This window comes from Lasioglossum baleicum, unplaced genomic scaffold (genome assembly GCF_051020765.1).
Source record: "Lasioglossum baleicum unplaced genomic scaffold, iyLasBale1 scaffold0088, whole genome shotgun sequence".
Taxonomy (NCBI): domain Eukaryota; kingdom Metazoa; phylum Arthropoda; class Insecta; order Hymenoptera; family Halictidae; genus Lasioglossum; species Lasioglossum baleicum.
This window is the reverse complement of record NW_027469148.1, coordinates 462,296-487,015: the sequence shown is the minus strand read 5'-3', so window position 1 is coordinate 487,015 and position 24,720 is coordinate 462,296. Positions and strand designations below refer to the sequence as shown.

Sequence of the window (24,720 nt, the reverse complement as noted above, 5' to 3'; positions counted from 1 at the left end):
GGCGATTCCGGACGCCCCGACCCTCCCCACCCCACCCCCCACGCGCCCTCCACCGGAACTAGCGTCCGGGGGGTGGCCGGCACCCCTCCACTATCGTCTCGGGGTGCCGGGCCAACTCGGGGGGAGATTCACTCCCCCCCGGGGACCGGGGTCAGCTCACGCCCCGGCCCCTCCATCTACCGCTCCCCTACGCGGGGGCACACGACGGCGCGGGGCGCGAACACCCCGCACCGCTAACGGAACCCCAGCCCCCCCGGGAGGGGGAGGCATAAGTTGTCGCGGGGAGGGGAACACTCCCCGCGCCCTCCCCCCAGTCCCCGTCCCCCCACTCGGGGGACCCGCTGCGTCGCGGGGAGACGTCCCCCGCGCCGCTACAACTGACCCCGACGCCCTCCCACCTCTCCCTGAGGGGGCGGACGTCGCATGACGGCGCGGGGGACGTCCCCGCGCCATCCTCCTCCTCGCGGAGCCCGGGTCTCTTTCCCGGGCCCGCTCGGCCTCCTCCTTCTGGGACATTACTGTCTCGCAGAAGGAGGCGACCCCTTTCCACGACCTCTGGCTCCCGGTCAAGTGGTCGAACAAGACCGGGAGCGAGAGGTCCCAGCCTTCCACCGCGGCTCTGAGGACACGGCGCGGTCCGGCCCAAGCCGGGCACTCCTCGAGTGTATGTTGCGCCGTGTCCACCTCCTCGCCGCAGTGGCGGCACTGCGCCGCTGGCTCCCGCCCCATCCTTACCAGATACTCACCGAAACAGCCGTGTCCGGTGAGCACCTGCGTGAGGCGGAAGGTCAACCCCACTCGCCTCCCGCACCATGTATCGAACATGGGCAGGAGGGCCCGAACTGTCGGACGCGTCGAGGACGCAAGCAGGCGTCTCCATCGCTCGAACACGTCCGCACGGGCCTGGCGTCTCCGCACTTCGAACTGCTCCTCCTCCGCGGCCGTCAGCTCCTCCCCAGGGGGGCGGCGGGATTCGCAGGCGATCCGGTATACGATTGCCCGCTCCGCCGCCACCAGATGGAAGGGAGGAACCACGGCCAGGAGTAGAACAAGAAGAGAAAAAAAGGAAATTAGAATTAGAAAAAAAGCTAGGGAAGTTAGAAGAAGGCAAACTCCACCCCCGCCAAGGTCAGAGGCCATCTTGGTCAAAACAACGGAGGGTAGAACTTTCGCTGATCTTTTCAGGGTTTTGAAAAATAACGCGGGGGATAAAATGGCTGGGATAGAGACGGTAAGGAAGTCCAGAGGGGGGGACCTTCTGATTGAGCTGCGCAAGGACACGAAAAGTAGCGACTTTGAGAAAATCGTTAAGGACTCCCTAGGAGATTCACAACAGACTAGGAGACTGGTTAATAGAGTAACTTACGAGATCAAGGATATCGACCCGACCCTTGAAAAAGAAGAGCTAAGGGAGGAATTAGCCGCGAAACTCCAAATAGAGAAAGAAGAAGTGGAAATCAGGAGTAAGAGATTCGGGTTCGGGGGAACGAGCACGATAATAGTTGCTCTGCCGGCTGCAAACGGTGAGAAGCTTCTGGAAGACAAAAAAATTAGGATAGGCTATACATCATGTAGGGTCAAAATAGCGACGAATGTAATCAGGTGTTTCAAATGCCATGATTTTGGGCACATGACGTACACCTGTCCGGAGAAGAACTCGACCAATCATTGCAGAAGATGCGGCTCGGAAGGGCACTCGATTAATGAGTGTCAAAATGAAAGAAAATGCATCCTTTGTGTTAAGCAAGGGGTTCGGCCAGAGGATGCATGTCATGTTGCGGGTGCAGTGAATTGCCCGCAATTCAAAAAGCATATGGCGCTTATGAGCGGTAGAAAGGAGCAAAGTTCAATTTAAAGATTTTGCAGATTAACCTGAATCATGCCAGGCTGGCGCATAATCTGATGCACCAGACGGCGCTCGAATTAGGGGTGGATGTCGTCCTAATCTCGGAACCGCTACGAAACCCGGGTAACTGGATTTACTCCAAGGACGCAAACAGCGCGGCTATCTGGGTAACGGGTTCGAGAGGTCTAAAAAACCAGGAAGATGGGGATATACTTGAAGAGGACTTTGTTCTAATCAGGGTGGGGCAAGTCTCAATTTTTAGTGTATATCTTTCCCCGAACACGTCCCCCGAGAGATATGCGGAGAAATTGGAAAAATTAGAAAGAGTTATCTTAAAGGAAAAAAAGGAGGGAAGAAAGGTGATCGTGGGTGGAGACTTTAATGCAAAGTCACCGGCATGGGGCTCCACGGCACAAAGCTCGAAGGGAACCCTGACGCTCGAGATGTTGTTAGGCCTGAACATTCATCCGGTCACTCCGATGGGGGGGCCTACGTTCGAAAGGAGAGGTGCATCGTCCAATATCGATCTTATGGCTACATCGCCGGACTTGCAAAAGGGTGAAAAATTCGTATGCAAAGTCTTCACTAAGGAATCGGCTTCCGATCACAGGTATATCTACACCGAGCTCGAGACGGACGAGATAAGGTGCCCCGAGGAGGAGAGACCATGCAAATGGAAGGTCACACCGCAGGGCATCCTGAATCTTAGAAGTGTGCTCGACAGACATCTGGAGCATGACGGGCGATCTGGATCAGATTGCTGGAACCCGGAACGAGTAGGAAAAATGGTTCGGAAGTTACCGGAAATCTGCGACGAAGCGTTGGAGAAGACAACGGCCAAAAGATCGAAAAGGGCAAACCCATGGTGTACGAAGGAAATAGAAGAAGCCAAGAACAGTGCACAGAATCTAAGGAGACTTTGTCAGAGGGCCAATAAGAAAAAGGAATTGGACGAGGCGGAAGCCCTGCAGGACCTATATAAGCTCAGAAAGAGAGAGCTAAACAAATTAATTTACAAGGCAAAAGAAAAGAGCTGGTCTGACATGTGTGACGCCATCGACAATGATGTGTGGGGAAGACCGTATAAAGCGGTTATAAGGAGGGTGAAAGGCACTCTACCGCCGCCAGCCCTATCGGAGAGTATGGCTGACTCGATTTTGACCTCTTTATTTCCGCAGGAAATTCTAGACGAAGGCTCCAGCTCTAGTACAGAACCACCACAGAGGCTCGGCGTAGGCAGTGAAAACGGAGGACCGGAAGAGCACTATCAAAGGGTCTCGATTGCGGAAATTCTGAAGGCAGGGAAAGCCCTGAAGACGGGAAAAGCAGCAGGTCCGGACGGAATGCCACCTGAGGCTATCAAGGCAATGATCACCCTGAGACCAGACTTCTTCGTGGCCATGTTCAACGGGATCTTGAAGTACGGCATTATTCCAGATCAATGGAAGAGTGCCAGAACAATACTCCTTCGAAAGCAAGGTAAGGACCCTGCTACTCCCTCAGCTTACCGTCCTATTTGCATTATAGATGCAGCCGCCAAGCTCCTGGAGTATGTCCTCAAGGATAGAATGCTGGAATTTCTGGGCCCCAACCCCTTTAGGTAAGAACAGTATGGCTTCTGCAAAGGCAAATCCACAACACATGCAATGGACTACCTGAAGAAAAAAATGGAGCAGGCTACGAAGCACTTCAGGTATGCAGCAGTTGCAGCACTCGATGTAAGGAACGCTTTTAACACCTTAAGCTGGAAGAAAATATACGAAGAACTGAGGGAAAGGAAAATGCCAGAATACTTGATAAGGCTAACGGAGGACTACTTCAGGGGCAGGGTAGTCACGTATCAGTCAACGGAAGGGCAGGTTAGGATGGTAATGCGGAGGGGGGTTCCGCAGGGTTCTGTTTTAGGTCCCTTGTATTGGAACTTGGTCTACGACGGCTTGCTTAGGAGGAAACTGCCGACGCTGAGCTCGAGAAGAGCCTTCGCTGATGATATTGTCATCATGGTCCAAGACCGCAACCTCCTAAAAATGAAGGAGAAGCTAGAGAAGATCATAGAGGACACGAGGAGGTGGATGAGAACGGCAGGACTGGAGCTAGCAGATCAGAAGACAGAAATCATGATGGCAAATAAGAAAAGACTACCGGAAGGGTTCTGTGTCAGAGTTGGAGCTACGGAAATCCCCCCGACGAAAACCCTGAAGTACCTGGGGGTTACTTTCGACAACCAGAAGATGTTCATTAGGCATATCGAGTCAGTGACGAATAAAGCTATAAAAGTCATGACGGCTCTAGGGTCCTTAATGATGAACAAGATGAAGACCTCGCATAAAGCAAGGAAGCTGTATTATCTGACGATGGAATCCATTGTACTTTACGGTGCTCCGATTTGGAGTGATTCTGCAGGAAGGGTATTCACGACCAACGCGCTGAGGAGGACACAGAGGATGGGTCTCGCAAGGGTTGTCTCGGCTTATAAGACCGTGCCGGTTGATACCCTCTGTGTCCTAGCTGGTGTTCCCCCGTGGGACCTTAAATCCGAGGAAAGGAATATCCTTTTTCAATGGGAAAATTTGATTCTGAATTTCCAGCACGAGACTGAGGAGGACGCCAGAAATCCGGCGGGAAGACTTCAGGAGAATTTCCCGGATCTAGATCTTGAAGGAGAGGGGTGGGAGTTCTCGAGGGAAGAAGAAGGAAGAGTAGTCAGTATGAAAAAGGACCTTAGAAAGTTGGTGAAAGAAAGAACCCTTGAAAAATGGCAGTCTAAGTGGGAAAAGGCGACGGTTGGGAGAATCACGTTCCGATTGATCCCCAGCATCGATGAATGGATTTCCAGAAAACATGGCGATCTGGACTTCTACACAACCCAAGCCCTTACGGGGCACGGGGTGTTTAATTCTTTCAGATGCAGAATTAGAAAAGCAGTCAGCCCGGCCTGCTGGTACCACCCGGATGAGGAAGACGACCCTGAACATACATTTGCCAGATGCGAGCAATGGGGAGAAGAGAGGAGGAAACTGATTGAGAAACTGGGCATCGAGGAAGGAGAGCTGACCTTGAGGAAGATAGTTAAAGAAATGTTAAACTCCGAAGCCAAATGGAAAGCCGCCAAAAGTTTCTTCAGATCAATTCTGATGAAGAAGGAGGAGGAAGAAAGAAGGAGAGAAAAACGTACGAGAGAAGAAGAGGAAAGCGAGACTTTAAGTTAAGTTAAGTAGAATAAGTTATCGATCCATTGTTAGAAAAGCAGAATAGATCAGACGCCGGCCTTGCGTTTCAGGTATCCGAGATGAAGGAGGGAGTGGAGGTGTGCTGAGACGGACGGCTGTTCACGGAAGGATGCGAACCTCCAGACATCCTGTGTAAAAGCTGATAAGCGGGTCCAGGTATGGATGGCGGGAGAGCAGAATTTCCAATGTTGATGCCCGCTCCAGGAGATCAGGAGATAAAAGAGTCACCTCCACCCCCATGGCGCTCCCTCCAGACTCAAGGACTGACAGCCAGATTATAGAAGGCAGGCTGTATGCGACGAAAGATGTAAATAGCTAATAGTAAAATTAGAGAATTAAGGGATAAAGCATTGGTATAGGATAGTGTATGAAAGGAGCTTAGGATAGGAACTAAGTACTAAATAATAAATGCGTCTTCTGCTAATTTGTTAGTTTATTCAGGTACATGTAAATTCAGTAACATAGCGAAACAATAATCGATATTGAATATTAGTAAATTATCGTTAATGGATAAATGAAACAGTATCTTGGCGAATTAAAACTAGGGCTGATTGCTGAAAAAGAAAAGGATGTAGATTAATCCGGGCAAGTATAGTAAGTTGGGCGGGTAGCGATATTTACCTAAAGTTGATTGTCGATGATGCGTGAATAATAACTGAAAGCTGAAATAGATAAACAATTTAAAAAGGGTTCAGTGTAGCTAAATAAGTGGAAAACCTACCTTAAAAATTTATACAGGGTGTTTGGGATTGGCTGAGTGCGTCAGTCGCGTCGGCTCATTCATCTTTTCTCGATCACGCTATTGGCTGCCTTTCGAGTGACAGCGAGATCTAGGATCGATCAGCGTCTCGCGGAGTCATAGGCCAGCGCCGTCGATATCGATTACGTTCGATTATCGACCCGCGCTAGAGTGATTGGCGGATCGTCCGATCGATCCTCCAATCACGCGCTCGGCGGTTTTCGGCTAACGGTCAGCTGATCGACCGAAAATCACTTCGTTTTCGGTGTTTCTAACGATAACACGTAGTCACGAACATCGCTCTCACTCACACTCGAAAGACATCGCGTCTGCTTGACCGGTTTTTCTAGTGTACTTCTATTCGCGCTCTTTATCGCTTCGTAAAGAACCGTACGCTAAAAAACGGCTACCGCTAATTTACAACAAAACTATTTATTGTAAAGGTTCATCCACGTACTTCGGGGTGTATTTACATTTCATTTCGCACAAGTTCGTTTGGGAGTCGACGATCCCCGTTCGGGAAAAATAAAGTGACGTTTTCTGTGAAGTGGTTCGTTCTCCCTTTTCTTGTCCGAAACATTTGGTCCTTCGAGCCGGATTCAGCGCTGCAGCTCCTCTGACAGTTATTATCCGTTTAATATTCAAATCTTCTCGTGCTTCAACCTCGTGCTACACAATGGCTGACCTCATCGAACATCAACATACCCTAGCTAGACGGATATCTCGCGTGGTGTCCAATATCAAGAAGAAGGGAAAGGCCAATATCTACCTGGAACTACTTCAGACTGGCCAAAAAATGCTCGATCAACTGTGGGATGACTATCGCCAGGGTGATACAGAGTTGAGATCTGCCGCTAAAATAGACAAGGAACTATTTGAAAGTCGCTATTTCGTTGAAGACGAATACGAGGAGACTCAAGAAGACTATACTGACCAGTACTCACTGCTACAATCATTGATTTCCCAATTCAAGGAATCTGCAACCGAAAAGGGATCAGAAAATTCAAAGCCAACGGTCGTCGAGACCGTTGCACCGAGGTCACGCGCCGTGTTGCCAAAAATGGGTCTTCCCATCTTTGGAGGTCAATACAAGGACTGGCCATCTTTTCGGGATTTATTTACTTCCCTCATCATCAACGATGTGACTCTTTCTCCTGTCGAACGCCTTCATTATTTGAAAGCCTGTATGAAGGGCAGCGCCGCGTCTCTTCTGAAAAACATCAAGACGACCGCTGATAACTTTAAAGTTGCTTGGGAAAAGTTAATAAGTCGATTCGAGAATCGCCGACTTCTGGTACAGGCTCAAATCAGACTACTTGCTTCACTATCTCCGGTCAAAAGGGAATCATCTATCGAATTGCAGCAGCTCTTTGATCAAACGTTCGACGCCATAGATGCCCTCGATAATCTGGATCGACCTGTCACGAACGCCGTCGACTGGGTAGTCGAATTGACCGTCGAAAGGTTGGATACTCAGTCTCATCGTGAGTGGGAAGATTTAGTGAGGCAATCTAAGGAGCTCCCGACTCTAGAGGATCTCCGAACGTTTATCGAAGGGCGCATACAAACCTGTGAGGCGTTAGAGGCTAAACGAAAGCAGCCTGATGAAGCCTCCCTCAACAAGAAATCCTCTTCCAAGGCCTTCAAGGTGCATCAGATATCGAAGGCGAACACTTCATTGCGGAACTGCAGCATCTGTCAAGGGGCGCACTTCGTCCTATTCTGCCCTCAATATAAGGAGAAGGATGCCGTCGAGCGGAAGGAAACGGCAAGTTCTCTGAAGCTTTGTCTAAACTGCCTGGGAAGGCATTCTATTAGTGACTGCAAGTCTGCCAAAAGATGTCAGAAGTGTGATGGGAAGCATCACACGACCATCCACGATGCCGAGTCAACGGGAGCTGTAGTACAGCACATCTCTACTCACGTGAGTCGACCTTCCTCTGTACTTCTCAGTACCGCTCGCGTGACAGTTTCAGGCTCCTGCGGGCACGGCTTCCAAGCTCGCTCGCTAATAGACCCCGGCAGCGAGGTTTCGCTCATTTCTGAGGCCCTGGCTCAGCGGCTCGGCGTCAAGAGGAGTCAAGCTCGGGTTCCTCTGCTCGGAGTCGGAGGGGCCAAGGCGAAGTTCACGAGAGGAAAATCTACACTGGTCCTCTCCTCTCACTGCGACGGTGACGTCAAATTCCAGATTCCGGTCTACATTATATCTGAGCTCTCTCGCTACAGGCCTCGAAATCTACCTGCTGTCGTCGAGTGGCCGCACGTACAAGGGTTGACCCTTGCTGATCCTGCCTACCATCTTGCTGATCCAGTCGATGTTCTGCTTGGAGTTGATTCTTATAACCTCATACTTCGTGAGGGTGTCAAACGAGGGCCGCCTCATACTCCAGTGGCTCAGGAGACCGCACTTGGCTGGATACTGACGGGAGGAGTCGACTCGGAAGGCGGCGGCGAGGCAGCAGGTAGACTAGAGGTGCCAGTACATCACTGTAATGTAGACCGCGAATTAATGGAAATGTTGAGCAGATTCTGGGAACAGGAGGAGATCGACACTTCGATCCCACACACAGCAGACGACCAACGGGCGGAGGAACACTTCGTTACCACTCACCTTCGTCAACCTGATGGCAGATTCTCGGTGCGACTACCATTCAGCAGCGCACCTGAGCTAGGAGACTCCCGTCGCATAGCATTGCGAACTCTGGAGTCTCTAAACGGCAGGTTTCGGCGATCTGCCGAATTCCAGGCAGCCTACACCGAGTTCCTGAAGGCCTACGAAACGCTGGGGCATATGGCAGCGGCGCAACATCCGATTCCGAGCAACGGGTACTACCTCCCTCATCACGGAGTGTTGCGAGAGGCCAGCGCAACGACTAAGTTGCGAGTTGTCTTCAACGGATCCATGCCCTCTTCCAATGGGAAATCCATTAATGACTTCCTTCTCCGAGGTCCTAACCTGCTCCCAAATCTCGCCGACGTCCTGCTAAGGTGGCGTCGGCACGCTTTTGTGTTTTCAGCCGACATCGAGAAGATGTATCGGCAGATACTTGTCCACCCTGAAGATCGGCAATGGCAGCGGATCTTGTGGCAGCCTGAAAAAAGGGGAGGAGTCATTGATTACGAGCTGAGCACCGTCACTTACGGGCTCGCGTGTGCACCCTACCTTGCAATTCGGTGTTTACACCAGCTGGCCAAGGTGGAGGAGCAGCGGTATCCTCGTGGCTCTCGCATAGTACTACGAGACATCTATATGGACGATGTTCTCGCCGGAGCTGACTCCCTTTCTGAGGCAAGGCGACAACAAACGGAACTTCGAGAGCTTCTCATGGCGGGCGGATTCCCACTTCGCAAGTGGGCCTCCAACTCAAGGGGTCTGTTAGACGGACTCTCCAGCGACGAGCGGAAGGGAATCGTTGAATGGGATTCTCCAACCCATCACAGCGTCCTCGGCATAAAATGGCTACCTTCCGCTGACTGTTTTCAGGTTACCGCTGTGACTTCTCTAAAAAACGCAGGGTTCACTAAACGCTCTGTGCTCAGCGGAACAGCCCAGCTGTTCGACCCTCTCGGATGGCTGGCTCCAGTCACCATCGTCGCCAAGGTCCTAATGCAGTCGTTGTGGCTCCTAAAGGTCGACTGGGATACACCGTTGCCAGAAAAGGAGGAGGTGATGTGGCAGCAGTTCCAGCATCAACTCCCTGCACTGCAGACTATTCGAGTCCCGCGATGGCTCGGAACCAATTCTGCCACGCAGCCTCTCGAAATCCATGGGTTCGCTGATGCATCCGAGCGAGCCTACGCAGCCGTGGTGTATTCCCGGACCATTAACGCTCAAGGAGTCGTGACAGTCTCCAGCGCTTCTCGAATCTAACGCGCCTGTTTCGAGTCCTGGCCTGGTGTCGTCGCTGGGCCCCTAGAAATCGAAAACCAGAATCGGTTATCACTGCTACCGAAATGCAGGAAGTCAAATTGATTCTCCTGCGCTTGGAGCAGTCCGCTTCATTCTCCGAAGACATCGCCACTCTCCGCAGGAATCAACCCGTGGCAGCTAAAAGCAGATTGGCCAAACTCTGCCCATTCCTGGATGAGGACGGAGTCTTAAGAGTCGGAGGCCGCCTACAAGCTGCCAACCTTGCGTACGACCGGACGCATCCAGCTATTCTCCCTGACGAATCCCCTCTGGCTAAGTTGTGGGTCGACGCTGCTCACAAACGATGCCTGCACGGGGGGACACAGCTTACCCTGGCGACGCTACGCCAGGAGTGCTGGATTCTCAGAGGTCGCCCAATGGTAAAACACTGTATCCACCAATGCACCGTTTGTATTCGCTGGAAAGGGCAAACTGCCCAGCCAAAAATGGGAAACCTCCCACCAGCAAGAATAACACCGTGTCGTCCCTTTTTCAGATCTGGTGTCGATTATGCAGGACCAATACACCTTCGGTCTGGTCGGGGTCGTGGTCAGCTCACAGTTAAAGGATACATCGCCGTGTTCATCTGCCTTGTCACCAAGGCCGTGCACCTGGAGGCTGTGTCGGATGGATCGACCGAAACCTTCCTCGCTGCACTACGACGCTTTATCTCACGGCGAGGTCGCTGCCTAGAGCTGTACAGCGACTGCGGACGCAATTTCGTCGGCGCCAATCACGAGCTGCGCTCACTACTCCGAGAATCGACACAACAGGGAGGCGGTCCCTTCGCCGCAGCCTCCAGGGAAGGCATTTCCTGGAAATTCAACCCACCGTCTGCTCCACACTTTGGAGGAATCTGGGAAGCGGCGGTGAAATCCGTTAAGCATCACCTCCGTCGGATCATCGGCGAGCAGCGATTGACCTTTGAGGAGCTGACCACGCTCCTGACTGGCATCGAGGCTTGTTTAAACTCTAGACCTTTACAGCCGTTGTCCGACGACCCTGAGGATCCAGCAGCGCTGACTCCGGGACATTTCCTGATCGGGGAACCGCTCATCGCTCTTCCAGAGCCCAGCCTCGAGGAGCTTCCCGTCTCGCGGTTATCTCGATGGCAGTTGATCCAGCAACTTCAGCAGCACTTCTGGAAACGCTGGTCTCGGGAGTATTTGAACACCTTGCAGACCAGAGGCAAGTGGCGTAAAACCAAAATTTCGATAAAGTCAGGATTTCTCTGCCTAGTTAAAAGTGAAATTCTACCTCCTACGCAATGGCCTCTCGCTCGGGTTGTTCACATACACCCTGGACCAGACGGCTCAGTTCGAGTTGCTACTGTCCGTACCTCAACTTCGCAATTTCTTCGTCCAGTACACAAGCTGATTCCTTTGGTAGCCCCTGACGACGAAGAGACGAGTACGGGGAGGGAACACGAGGCTGGACTCTCGAGCGACTCTCCCGATCAGTAGCTATTTTCACAAGCACAGGAAGCACGTGTTCGTCATACTTCACTTAATCCAGATTTCATTTTCGATTCACTTACCTCTGTACCACTTTCATCTTCACTGTAAATTCTCATTTCGTCATCCATTAGTACACTTCACTTTTACTACGCTTCGTTTTTTTTGGATACTACACTGGATGCCCTACGTTGCTGGCCCATTCAGCTCACCCAGCATCGCCTGACGTCATCGTCCTCCTGATTGGCCACAGTCTCTAGCCTCTCTAGTATTCAGTTTCGTCATTGGCGGACGAGGCGGGCGGAATGTTTGGGATTGGCTGAGTGCGTCAGTCGCGTCGGCTCATTCATCTTTTCTCGATCACGCTATTGGCTGCCTTTCGAGTGACAGCGAGATCTAGGATCGATCAGCGTCTCGCGGAGTCATAGGCCAGCGCCGTCGATATCGATTACGTTCGATTATCGACCCGCGCTAGAGTGATTGGCGGATCGTCCCATCGATCCTCCAATCACGCGCTCGGCGGTTTTCGGCTAACGGTCAGCTGATCGACCGAAAATCACTTCGTTTTCGGTGTTTCTAACGATAACACGTAGTCACGAACATCGCTCTCACTCACACTCGAAAGACATCGCGTCTGCTTGACCGGTTTTTCTAGTGTACTTCTATTCGCGCTCTTTATCGCTTCGTAAAGAACCGTACGCTAAAAAACGGCTACCGCTAATTTACAACAAAACTATTTATTGTAAAGGTTCATCCACGTACTTCGGGGTGTATTTACATTTCATTTCGCACAAGTTCGTTTGGGAGTCGACGATCCCCGTTCGGGAAAAATAAAGTGACGTTTTCTGTGAAGTGGTTCGTTCTCCCTTTTCTTGTCCGAAACACAGGGTGTCCCAAAATTCGTGAAAATCCCGAAAGGGGGTGGTTCCTGAGACCATTCTAAGAGACATTTTCCTTTGCACCAATGTCAACTGCGGCTTTGTTTAGGAGTTATTAACGAAAAACACGGACCAATCAGAGCGCGCCCTGGCCCGGCGCGCCACGCCGCGCCGGCAAGCGAGTGTCGGTGGTGCGCCGTGAACACTCTCCGATTTTGATGAGCTTTGGATATGTTGTCAAGACCATGATTCTGAACAACATTTCTCTTTAGACTTTTTGGCGATCGGCTTTAGTTTACGAGATAAGTAACTTGTAATTGTAAATCGATCGATGTACTATCTGAACTATCTCCTCTCCGATTTCGATGCGCTTTGGATACGTTGTCAAGACCATGATTCTGAACAACATTTCTCTTTAGACTTTTTGGCAATCGGCTTTAGTTTACGAGATAATCGTAAAAAAAGAGAAGAAGCAGAAACTGATTGAATTAAAAACTCACGTATTCAGCCGTAAATCCATTTGCTGCTTCGAAATGTGTGTCACTGGGTCACTCGGTGACGAACTGCACAGATGTCTTCAGGTACACGGCAGTACCGAAAGCCAAGGGACGTACGGCCAGGTCGACGAGCTGCACAGCCGGTGGTAGAAGGCCTAAGGGATGCGCGGTCAAGTCGACGATCCAGAATTTAACTTTCACTTTCGAATCGATAAATAATTCGTATGTTTATTTTACACAGATGCCTTGAAATTTTTCCACACTCACAATCACTGTTCACATTTGTCAACACATAGTTATGCACTAATAATAATTGCCATATCCCTTGTACTGCTGCACAAATCACAACAATCAGGTAATGCAATCACTAGACTGCGGATTTCATGCATTTGTAGCAAATATGAGTAGGTGCATTTTAATACAGTAGAGAGATTAAAATAATTTCAAAGCACCATAGTATTATTTTCAACTTCTTAAAATGATCACAGTAAGAATCAAATATCTGTCTGACTCCCCTGTCCCTTGTAATAGCGGCAGCCAACATTCATTTTGCATAAAGATTCGCAGTCTAGTGATTAGTTTAAATATCACTATCAAAAACACAGCTAATAGCAACCGTTAGCTTTGAATTGACAAGTCTTTGGAGATGTTCTCTCTACCGCGGCTCGAACGACACTGATTTTCCTCAAGATTTTTCTAAAGAATTTAGGAAGGGCATTTAGAGTGCCGAAATTCGAAATGCACGCTGTAGCACGAGAACGACGGGACGGTTAGACAAAAAACAGAATGCGAGAAGGACCGCTGTAAGCTTTGTGGCAAACACATGTTTAGTTTTTCCTGCAGGTTGGTACGTAGAGTCGATGGGTAACTGTTCGAAAACGTCATCCGTCCTTTTACCCAGCAAGGGGTAAAAATGTCAGGTCAGCGTAGCATCCCTATTGTCCTATACCTTCCTTAAGAAACTTTCTAAAAGAAAGACAGACGACGTTTTCGAACGGTTACCCATCGACTCTGCGTACCAATCTACAGGAAAACCTAAACATGTGATTGCCATAAGTCTTAAAGCGGTCCTTCTCGTATCCTGTTTTTCGTCCAACCGTCCCGTCGTTCTCGTGCTACAGCGTGCATTTCGAATTTCGACACTCTAAATGCCCTTCCTAAATTCTTTAGAAAAATCTTGCGGAAAATCAGTGTCGTTCGAGCCGCGGTAGAGAGAACATCTCCAAAGACTTGTCAATTCAAAGCTAACGGTTGCTATTAGCTGTGTTTTTGATAGTGATATTTAAACTAATCACTAGACTGCGAATCTTTATGCAAAATGAATGTTGGCTGCCGCTATTACAAGGGACAGGGGAGCCAGACAGATATTTGATTCTTACTGTGATCATTTTAAGAAGTTGAAAATAATACTATGGTGCTTTGAAATTATTTTAATCTCTCTACTGTATTAAAATGCACCTACTCATATTTGCTACAAATGCATGAAATCCGCAGTCTAGTGATTGCATTACCTGATTGTTGTGATTTGTGCAGCAGTACAAGGGATATGGCAATTATTATTAGTGCATAACTATGTGTTGACAAATGTGAACAGTGATTGTGAGTGTGGAAAAATTTCAAGGCATCTGTGTAAAATAAACATACGAATTATTTATCGATTCGAAAGTGAAAGTTAAATTCTGGATCGTCGACTTGACCGCGCATCCCTTAGGCCTTCTACCACCGGCTGTGCAGCTCGTCGACCTTGCCGTACGTCCCTTGGCTTTCGGTACTGCCGTGTACCTGAAGACATCTGTGCAGTTCGTCACCGAGTGACCCAGTGACACACATTTCGAAGCAGCAAATGGATTTACGGCTGAATACGTGAGTTTTTAATTCAATCAGTTTCTGCTTCTTCTCTTTTTTTACGATTATCTCGTAAACTAAAGCCGATCGCCAAAAAGTCTAAAGAGAAATGTTGTTCAGAATCATGGTCTGGACAACGTATCCAAAGCTCATCGAAATCGGAGAGGATTCACATTATCGAGAAACTCTTGTTCGTTGCGATGTCACGGCGTACCACCGACACTCGCTTGCCGGCGCGGCGCGGCGCGGCGGGCCAGGACGCGCTCTGATTGGTCCGTGTTTTTCGTTAATAACTCCTAAACAAAGCCGCAGTTGACATTGGTGCAAAGGAAAATGTCTCTTAGAATGGTCTCAGGGACCACCCCCTTTCGGGATTTTCACGAATTTTGGGACAATTTTGGGACATATAATGTATGTCAAAGAAGGATGAACAGAATTAGAAATGTATAATATTCAAATGTTCTCGGCGCAACGGTTCGATCAGTTAATAGGAAAAAAGCAAAATTTGCACATTAGTTAGGAACTTTCAACGTTTCGATCTTCATTCAGATCATTTTCAAGAAAGTAGAAAAAACTGCGTCTGAAAAATATATTTTCACAATGTAAAACCAGAAACTTTAAAATATCTGCGTAACCAGAATGTAACAATGTAACAAGATACTGCAATAATTTACTTACATTGCTTTATAAAAATTATAAATACGGAATTGAAATTGTCTTAGCACATGCTGCTTTCATGTCGTCAGACAGGATACTGGATCATAGACCATCAAAGTCATTAGACACAGAACGGAACCGGTCGATCGATCAAAACAAAGTCAATCGTCGATCGATGTTTAGCTGTTATTTCAAACCGTGAAAAACGTCAAAAACCCAAACTTACCACATGTTCGTGACCATATGATGAAAAACTTTTATTAAATATATGATAAAGATGTAATTTATATAACATGTAATAGGAAAATAGTTGTTATTAGGAAGTGATTCATCATAACACACTACTGATTCAGTAGTGTTGCATAATATTCTTGAATCGTAGGAGTTTCATACCTAAGATTCACGCTATGATGTTTAATCATATGAATCGTTTCCAGTAAAATCCTATTGTTCAAATTACTTTCTTTCTCAATTGCCTTAACATTTTCAAAGTCAAAGGCGTGGTCATACTCCATAGAGTGTTTAGTTAGTGCCGTATGTTGTGTTGGGTTCAAAAAAATGTTACGTTTATGTTCTTTTATTCTTGTCTCTAATAACCTAGATGTCTGTCCTATGTAAACCTGACTACATCCCTTACATGGAATTAAATATACCACATTGCAGTTTTTACAAAGTGGTAGTTTATCTTTAATTGGTGGAAAAAATGTTTTAATATACTGAGGTATCTTGTAAATTGTATGCATTCCTATTTTTCTAAAAATCCTCCTTATGTCTTCAGATATGTTCTCAACATAAGGGACGACAACAGTATTCTTCCAGTTTTTTGGACCCGCATTTTTGAATTTTTCCTGTTTTCGTTTATCGACGAGAAGAGGGTGATAAATATCAACAATGCGTTTCTTGATTATACGAGAAGTGAGTTCAACCGGGTAACCGTTTCGCCTTAATACATCCTTAATAATTTTTAAATTATCAGATCTAAATTCTGGATTAGCTAATAGGATAGCACGGTCAATCAACCCTTTTACCAGACCAATTTTATGTTGCAAGGGATGGTGAGAATGAAAGTTGACGTATCTCCCCGACCAACTAGTTTTGTGAAACCAGTTCGTTTTGAGTTTGTTACCGTCTCTCAACACGTTAACGTCAAGGAAGCTCAGACATGAATCGTTCTCAATTTCGTGTGTGAATTGAATTCTATCATGAAAACTGTTGAACGTGTCCAACACAGTTTGCAATTGTTGTGGTTTTAAACATGTAATAACGTCATCGACATATCTCTTATAAAAAACTAATTCAAATGGTAATTTTGAAATAGAAGCCTGTTCTAATTTTTCCATCACAAGGTTTGCAATTACAGGAGAAATGGGCGATCCCATGGCAGTACCAAATACTTGTTTGTAGTATGTACCGTTAAACATAAATACATTTGCCTCCAGAACAAATTTAACCGCTTGAATGAATTCCTCACGTTTAATGGTGGTATGTTCTTTGAGTTCATATTGGTTTAATGAAAGTCACCAATATTGGTAACCTACAAACATCAACTAGAATTAAACTAGTTAACAAAATTTTGAACTACACTACACACTTAAGGTTTACTAACGATGCAACGGTATCAAAAACTGATATCAAGGAAACAAAACATTTTTTGAAAGAAAACCAAAATCTTTTATTGCTTAAATCTGACAAAGGTAATACCACGGTATTGGTGGATAGGGACATGTATAATAATGAAGTAATAAATATGTTAAATGACAATAACACATACAAGGTTAGTAAATTCCAATATACCAGTACTTTTGAAAAGGAAGCCAATTCCATCGTTAACAATTTGGTAAAAAAGAAACAAATTGATGAGAGATTGGGGAAACGTTTAAAAACTTACAATGCGATAGTACCCAGAGCATATGCTTTACCAAAAACACATAAATCTGTTTTGAGTTGGAGGATCATTGTTTCATCTATTGGTGGTCCAACGTACAAACTGTCGAAATTCCTGGCGGGTATTCTTTCTAAAATCATTGGAAAATCCCCTTTTCACACCGTGGATAGTTGGCAATTTGTGAAAGAGATTAGGACAATTGTAATCCCTGAGGATTCCATGCAGCTGGTTTCACTTGACGTGACAGCTTTATTCACCAACGTTCCAATAGGTTTGGCGTTAGAAGTTTTAGATAGCAGGTGGGAAGAACTCAAAGAACATACCACCATTAAACGTGAGGAATTCATTCAAGCGGTTAAATTTGTTCTGGAGGCAAATGTATTTATGTTTAACGGTACATACTACAAACAAGTATTTGGTACTGCCATGGGATCGCCCATTTCTCCTGTAATTGCAAACCTTGTGATGGAAAAATTAGAACAGGCTTCTATTTCAAAATTACCATTTGAATTAGTTTTTTATAAGAGATATGTCGATGACGTTATTACATGTTTAAAACCACAACAATTGCAAACTGTGTTGGACACGTTCAACAGTTTTCATGATAGAATTCAATTCACACACGAAATTGAGAACGATTCATGTCTGAGCTTCCTTGACGTTAACGTGTTGAGAGACGGTAACAAACTCAAAACGAACTGGTTTCACAAAACTAGTTGGTCGGGGAGATACGTCAACTTTCATTCTCACCATCCCTTGCAACATAAAATTGGTCTGGTAAAAGGGTTGATTGACCGTGCTATCCTATTAGCTAATCCAGAATTTAGATCTGATAATTTAAAAATTATTAAGGATGTATTAAGGCGAAACGGTTACCCGGTTGAACTCACTTCTCGTATAATCAAGAAACGCATTGTTGATATTTATCACCCTCTTCTCGTCGATAAACGAAAACAGGAAAAATTCAAAAATGCGGGTCCAAAAAACTGGAAGAATACTGTTGTCGTCCCTTATGTTGAGAACATATCTGAAGACATAAGGAGGATTTTTAGAAAAATAGGAATGCATACAATTTACAAGATACCTCAGTATATTAAAACATTTTTTCCACCAATTAAAGATAAACTACCACTTTGTAAAAACTGCAATGTGGTATATTTAATTCCATGTAAGGGATGTAGTCAGGTTTACATAGGACAGACATCTAGGTTATTAGAGACAAGAATAAAAGAACATAAACGTAACATTTTTTTGAACCCAACACAACATACGGCACTAACTAAACACTCTATGGAGTATGACCACGCCTTTGACTTTGAAAATGTTAAGGCAATTGAGAAAGAAAGTAATTTGAACAATAGGATTTTACTGGAAACGATTCATATGATTAAACATCATAGCGTGAATCTTAGGTATGAAACTCCTACGATTCAAGAATATTATGCAACACTACTGAATCAGTAGTGTGTTATGATGAATCACTTCCTAATAACAACTATTTTCCTATTACATGTTATATAAATTACATCTTTATCATATATTTAATAAAAGTTTTTCATCATATGGTCACGAACATGTGGTAAGTTTGGGTTTTTGACGTTTTTCACGGTTTGAAATAACAGCTAAACATCGATCGACGATTGACTTTGTTTTGATCGATCGACCGGTTCCGTTCTGTGTCTAATGACTTTGATGGTCTATGATCCAGTATCCTGTCTGACGACATGAAAGCAGCATGTGCTAAGACAATTTCAATTCCGTATTTATAATTTTTATAAAGCAATGTAAGTAAATTATTGCAGTATCTTGTTACATTGTTACATTCTGGTTACGCAGATATTTTAAAGTTTCTGGTTTTACATTGTGAAAATATATTTTTCAGACGCAGTTTTTTCTACTTTCTTGAAAATGATCTGAATGAAGATCGAAACGTTGAAAGTTCCTAACTAATGTGCAAATTTTGCTTTTTTCCTATTAACTGATCGAACCGTTGCGCCGAGAACATTTGAATATTATACATTTCATTATCTTGCGATCGATATTTCAAACAACATGAACAGAATTAGCATTGGCTTGCTGAAAGGGTAAAATAGCTGCGATGCGTGATCGGTAAGGTAACTCTCGTTATAAATTACCGACAGTAACATGTAAGAGCGATGACGTAGGGATCGAGACACGACGGTTAGGACGTACAATGTATGCTATGACGGCACGACCAACCAGGAAAAGTAATTTCTGATGAATTAATGCAGTTACAATCTTCGAATGCGACTCACAATGTAAACAGGGGGATTCTTTTACCAGGCGAACATATCGGAACAATAAAACACGGTCAGGAAACTTTTTTCGAAGAGCTTACCTGCTCAGTTTTGTAAAAAATTTTTTATTGTCTTAATAGAAGCTAAACTCCATGCCAAATAGACCTGCGAAATTTCGGCCAGGGAAAGTTATTAATTAAAAAGATACAGAGCAGAATACCAATTCACGAGAAGGATAGCTAGATAGAGAAGGAATAAGCGGAACAAAGATGGAGCGCGGAGCTAAATTATTGTTAGTTTAACACATCTAGAGATTATTTTTTTAGGATAAAGAATAAGTAGGTAACAAAAAATTGAGTCAGGAAACCCGTTTTTCGGAAAATACCTGCCCAAATTTTCAAAAAGTTTTTTATTGATTTAAAACACGCGGAGCAGCTTTATAAATAGTCACTTAAAATTTCAGCCAAATAAGTTAACAAATTAAAGAGTTATAAGGCAAAATACCTCCTCTAGAGAAGGACAGTTAGCTAGAGAACGTACAGGCGAGACAAGGTCGGGCGCCGTGCCGTCTCGGACAAATTTCAATACCCCGGGAGAGACAGGCACGCGTTATACATTTCTAGCTAGGCAGGTGCTCGACGGATTAGATTAGCCAAGCTAAAGTGAAGAAATATAATGGCAAATATAATTTCAGAAAGATTCGCGTAAGCAAAAATTGGTACTCTTTCTTCTTTCTTTTTCTTTTTAATTGGTAGAATAAATTAATGAATTTCTTATAGAATACATTCAGGGTAAAGCAATTTCTAAAATAAATTAAATGGGCATCTGAGGTCCAAATGTTCGCCTGGAAAAGGTAAAAAGAATCCATCCTGTGGAAGCGCAATTAGAGAACGGTTAAGCATTATTTTGACCTTATAACAAGGTAATAATGCTAATAACCGAAAAACAGAAACGTTCTTGGAATAAGGACGACAGGACTGCGATGAAAAAGTATGTTTCGATAAACAGAGCGGGGACAAATAAGACGAGATGAAACGGCAAATTTTGAAAACTGTTATGTTCGCACCAAGGGAGTGCGTAGTGGGGATACCTACCGTGGGGTCTCTCTGCTCCCAGAGGTGAAACGAACAAAGGAAAACGGTTAAAAGATCATCAAAGAGGGGAGGCGGATTTCCAGACAAATCGAATCTTGGGGAGCGAGGAATCCCTCAGTGCGATTTGGGGAGTCAATCGAACAAGTTGTTTTTTGGAAGTATTAGAAAGTTATCTGTGAATTTTGATCTCTGAATCTAGAGCGGACAAAGATACACCAATCGGTAGTAAATTTTAACTCAAGTGTTCGATCGCCTTAATAACTGCAGTGGAATTAAAAAATTAAATTAACTCATTTCTGTTTTTTGATTTTAGTGTATTACGTCGAGATTTTCTCGAAATCAGTTCGGTTCGGGGCAGTCCCCCCTCCTGGGCTCGTAAATTTTCTTGAATTTCGTGAATTTTTCGTGCATTAACTCTGGGGAGTAGTGGAGTGGGGAAATTTCTGCCTTCCCGTGTATTCTAAGTGTTAGCGCAGGTGTTTAGAGTGTAGTAGGGTATTTCGAATAAGTGTTCGCGATTTATTCGCGTATTTTAGGTTCCTGGCTCGGACCGAAAGTCCGTGGACCTTTTACACAGATAGAATACGCAAAAAGTCCAGGGATTTAAGGACTGAGGCTCGGTCCGAAAGTCTTTGGACCGTAAAAAGTGCGAATTCAGAGACGCCCTTCGAGGGCATTATCTCTTAGAAAGGGCCTAGTGTTCTGAGCTAGTATTTAGATAAATTACGGCGTTTGAAAGAATAATCCAAGATATTGTGGTGATATGCGTACAGATACCGCCAAAAGTTCTTGGACTCGCGGAAATTAAAAAAAAAAGCGATCTAGCGAGCGTTCAATAGATTAAAGCAGTGCGTGCGAGTAGGTTTAAGTGCGTGCGATTAAATTTTTGCGTTAAAGTAGGATTTAGTGCGTTTTTAGTGTTTTAGTTAAAGTTTTAGCTAATAGTGCGTTTTTAGGTTACTATTACATTGTGTTGTAAGGGATGTTGGCTTCTACCGAATAAAGAAGGAAATTTTTATTAAAAAAAAAGGTTAGGTTAGGTTAGGTTAGGTTGGGGGCCCAGATGGGCGACGAAGCGGCTAGACGGGGACCTGCTGAGGGCCGTGATTATCGGCTCCGCCTGGCCTCCGGCCAGGGAGCGCGGACCAGAAAAGGGGGCGGCATGGTTCCGGGGCGCGTTGCAGATGATCTGCGACGCAGCGATGCCCCGGGTTAGAGCCTGCCCCCCGCGAAAGTCCGTGTACTGGTGGTCGGGCGAGTTGGCCGAGCTTCGCAGCTTAGCCGGTCAAGCCCGCCGCCGGTACGTCCGTGCTCGGCGCCGCCATTTCCTCGGCGGCGACTCGGAGCCGACGGTGGACGGGCTGTACAGGGAGTACAGATCGTCCGCCGAGGCCCTCAAGCACGCGATTACCGCGGCCAAGGCCAAGGCCTGGAGCGAGCTCTCGCTTACGCTCCGCGACGATCCGTGGGGGCGCCCATATAGAATGGTGCTTGGGAAGCTCCGTCCCAGGGCGCCCCCTGTCGCGGAGACGATGGAACCGGAGTTCTTGGGGCGCGTCGTTGACACCCTCTTCCCCCCCAATAATAATGGTGGTGAGGAGAGTGGTGAGCGCGCCCCGGTGCCGGCCAATGATTGGTCGGACGAACTCCGGGTCTCCGATTGGGAGCTCGACCAGGCCATCCAGGAGCGCCGGGCTAGGGGCAAGAAAGCCCCCGGCCCCGATGGCGTTCCAGGCGGTATAATGGCCTCGGCGCTAAAGGCCCTCGCCCCGGCTTACAGGAGCATCTTGGATGCGTGCCTGAGTCAGGGAGTCTTCCCCAAGTGTTGGAAGGAGGCGATCCTCGTCCTCCTCCACAAGGATGGTAAGCCCGCAGAGTCTCCCTCTGCTTACCGGCCGATATGTTTACTCGACGAGGCGGGCAAGCTGTTCGAAAGAATAATTGCCGCCCGCCTCCGAGAGCACCTTTCGCGGAGTGATTCCGGGTTGAGCGACGCACAGTTTGGGTTCCGGAGGGGGCGCTCAACGATAGATGCGTTGGAGCATCTGCGTCTCCTCCGGGAAAGTGCCGTCCCTCGGGACAGGGTGTTGATCGCCGTGTCATTGGACATCTCCAATGCGTTCAACACCCTGCCCTGGAAGGAGATAGAGGACGCCCTAGAGCATTTTCGGGTTCCCCTCTATCTCCGGGAAGTGCTCCGGGACTACCTCCGCGAGAGGGAGGTGTATATTGCCGGCCGGTATGGGGCGTACCTGAGGGAGATATGCCGCGGGATTCCACAGGGGTCGATCCTCGGACCGCTCCTGTGGATCCTAGCATTCGACGCGGTTCTGCGGGTCTCCCTCCCCCCCGGCACGGGTGTCATATGCTATGCGGACGACACCCTGCCCTACGCCGAGGGGAGGACCTGGGAGGAGGCGGGACGCCTCATCGAGTCCGCCCTGGACTGCGTGGTTGGACGGATCCGGGGGATGGGGCTTGTCGTGGCCGCCGCAAAGACCGAGGCCATATGGTTGTACCAACCATCTCGGACGCGGCGGCCGCCCCAAGGATTCCGGATCCGGGTCGTGGATACCCTCGTCGAGGTCGGGCCCACCATGAAGTATCTGGGCCTGACCATCGACAGTCGCTGGCGTTTCGAAGAGCATTTCGAACTCCTGGCCCCCCGACTCGAAAAGACAGCGACCGCGCTTTCGCGGTTGGAGAGAGTGCGGCGTCGGCTGTCCCTGCGGGCCATACGGGGATACCGCACCGTCTCGACAGAGGTGGCGGGCCTCCTGGCCGTGGTTCCTCCCTTCCATCTGGTGGCGGCGGAGCGGGCGATCGTATACCTGATCGCCTGCGAATCCCGCCGCCCCCCTGGGGAGGAGCTGACGGCCGCGGAGGAGGAGCAGTTCAAAGTGCGGAGACGCCAGGCCCGTGCGGACGTGTTCGAGCGATGGAGACACCTGCTTGCGTCCTCGACGCGTCCGACAGTTCGGGCCCTCCTGCCCATGTTCGATACATGGTGCGGGAGGCGAGTGGGGTTGACCTTCCGCCTCACGCAGGTGCTCACCGGACACGGCTGTTTCGGTGAGTATCTGGTAAGGATGGGGCGGGAGCCAGCGGCGCAGTGCCACCACTGCGGCGAGGAGGTGGACACGGCGCAACATACACTCGAGGAGTGCCCGGCTTGGGCCGGACCGCGCCGTGTCCTCAGAGCCGCGGTGGAAGGGTGGGACCTTGTCCCAGAAGGAGGAGGCCGAGCGGGCCCGGGAAAGAGACCCGGGCTCCGCGAGGAGGAGGATGGCGCGGGGACGTCCCCCGCGCCGTCGTGCGACGTCCGCCCCCTCAAGGAGAGGTGGGAGGGCGTCGGGGTCAGTTGTAGCGGCGCGGGGGACGTCCCCCCCCGACGCAGCGGGTCCCCCGAGTGGGGTGACAGGGACTGGGGGGAGGGCGCGGGGAGTGTTCCCCTCCTCGCGTCAACTTATGCCTCCCCCTCCCGGGGGGGCTGGGGTTCCGTTAGCGGTGCGGGGTGTTCGCGCCCCGCGCTGTCGTGTGCCCCCTCGTAGGGGAGCGGTGAATGGAGGGGCCGGGGGCGTGAGCTGACCCCGGTCCCCGGGGGGGAGTAAATCTCCCCCCGAGTTGGCCCGGCACCCTGAAACGATAGTGGAGGGGTGCCGGCCACCACCCGGACGCTAGTTCCGGTGGAGGGCGCGTGGGGGGTGGGGTGGGGAGGGTCGGGGCGTCCGGATGCGCCTCCGACGACCCTTTCTTACCGGTGTCGGCGCCTTCCTGTCTTGGCCGGGCGAGGACCCTCGGGTCCACGGCTCGAGCAGGGCAGAAAGGCTCCGGGAGCTGTGGGTGGACCGAGCTGGGGCTCGGGAAGCCCAATCCGAAGGCTCCAGGGATGGGGACACCGGGCGGGTCCCTCCGCCCGGGGTCCGGTTAGAGCAGGCATGGGGGGAGCTAACCCCTCCCCTCGTGATGCATGTGAGCTGGGAAGTGTCCTGTTGAATACTCGCGTGATCCAGGCACTTCCCATGTAGCTTAGGGTGGGCGTGTGGTTTTAGTGGGTACTCTGGGGGAGGTGATCGGCGAGCCTTGTTGGCTCGGCGACCCCCTCCTCGAGGGAGCCCCACATAACCCCGGCTCCCCCGCAGGGGGGTCGGGGTATGCGTAACGCATTTCCACACGATAAAAAAAAAAGGTTAGGTTAGGTTAGGTTGGGGTCTGAGGTTGGGGTCTGAGGGATACGGGGTTCTCCAATGATGGCTCGAAATCATTGTAGGATATGACTGCAGTGGCGGTGGTCCGTATCCTAAAATCCTCTCGCTCCACCTCCTCGTGGTGGACCCTGGGACACACTGCGGTGTGTGCTAACGGAGCGAGTGGTCGGTACTGGGTCGCAAGATGTCGGCCCAGGTCCGTAGACCGCAAACCGGAAG

General features: G+C 48.3%; 5 protein-coding genes and 1 long non-coding RNA gene across 7 annotated transcripts; 5 read left to right on the top strand and 1 right to left on the bottom strand.

Annotated features, from left to right (window-relative positions):
* The first annotated feature begins 812 nt into the window (after positions 1-812).
* On the top strand, positions 813-3,450 carry LOC143219894 (uncharacterized). The gene is made up of 4 exons (XM_076445701.1): positions 813-1,096; positions 1,186-1,750; positions 1,834-3,325; positions 3,374-3,450. The coding sequence occupies exons 1-4, from the start codon at positions 813-815 to the stop codon at positions 3,448-3,450; spliced, it is 2,418 nt and encodes an 805-aa protein (XP_076301816.1).
* Positions 3,451-6,491: 3,041 nt separating this feature from the next.
* Positions 6,492-7,827, top strand: LOC143219892 (uncharacterized). Its single transcript, XM_076445699.1, has 2 exons — positions 6,492-7,739; positions 7,792-7,827. Exons 1-2 carry the CDS (start codon positions 6,492-6,494, stop codon positions 7,825-7,827), a joined length of 1,284 nt encoding a protein of 427 aa, XP_076301814.1.
* Positions 7,828-7,847: 20 nt separating this feature from the next.
* Positions 7,848-8,568, bottom strand: LOC143219895 (uncharacterized). 2 transcript variants are annotated; one of them, XR_013011498.1, is made up of 3 exons: positions 8,427-8,568; positions 8,056-8,302; positions 7,848-7,978 (listed from the first exon to the last, which is right to left on the bottom strand). It is a non-coding gene; the product is annotated as an uncharacterized LOC143219895 (long non-coding RNA). The 2 variants fall into 2 exon arrangements; XR_013011499.1 differs by having other exon boundaries at positions 8,056-8,282; positions 8,427-8,557.
* LOC143219891 (uncharacterized) lies at positions 8,331-9,686 on the top strand. The gene has a single exon (XM_076445698.1). It carries the CDS (start codon positions 8,331-8,333, stop codon positions 9,684-9,686), a length of 1,356 nt encoding a protein of 451 aa, XP_076301813.1.
* Positions 9,687-9,769: 83 nt separating this feature from the next.
* On the top strand, positions 9,770-11,188 carry LOC143219890 (uncharacterized). The gene has a single exon (XM_076445697.1). The coding sequence runs from the start codon at positions 9,770-9,772 to the stop codon at positions 11,186-11,188; it is 1,419 nt and encodes a 472-aa protein (XP_076301812.1).
* A 5,378-nt stretch (positions 11,189-16,566) lies between these two features.
* Positions 16,567-19,851, top strand: LOC143219889 (uncharacterized). The gene is made up of 3 exons (XM_076445696.1): positions 16,567-18,029; positions 19,107-19,169; positions 19,713-19,851. The coding sequence occupies exons 1-3, from the start codon at positions 16,567-16,569 to the stop codon at positions 19,849-19,851; spliced, it is 1,665 nt and encodes a 554-aa protein (XP_076301811.1).
* Positions 19,852-24,720: the final 4,869 nt, after the last annotated feature.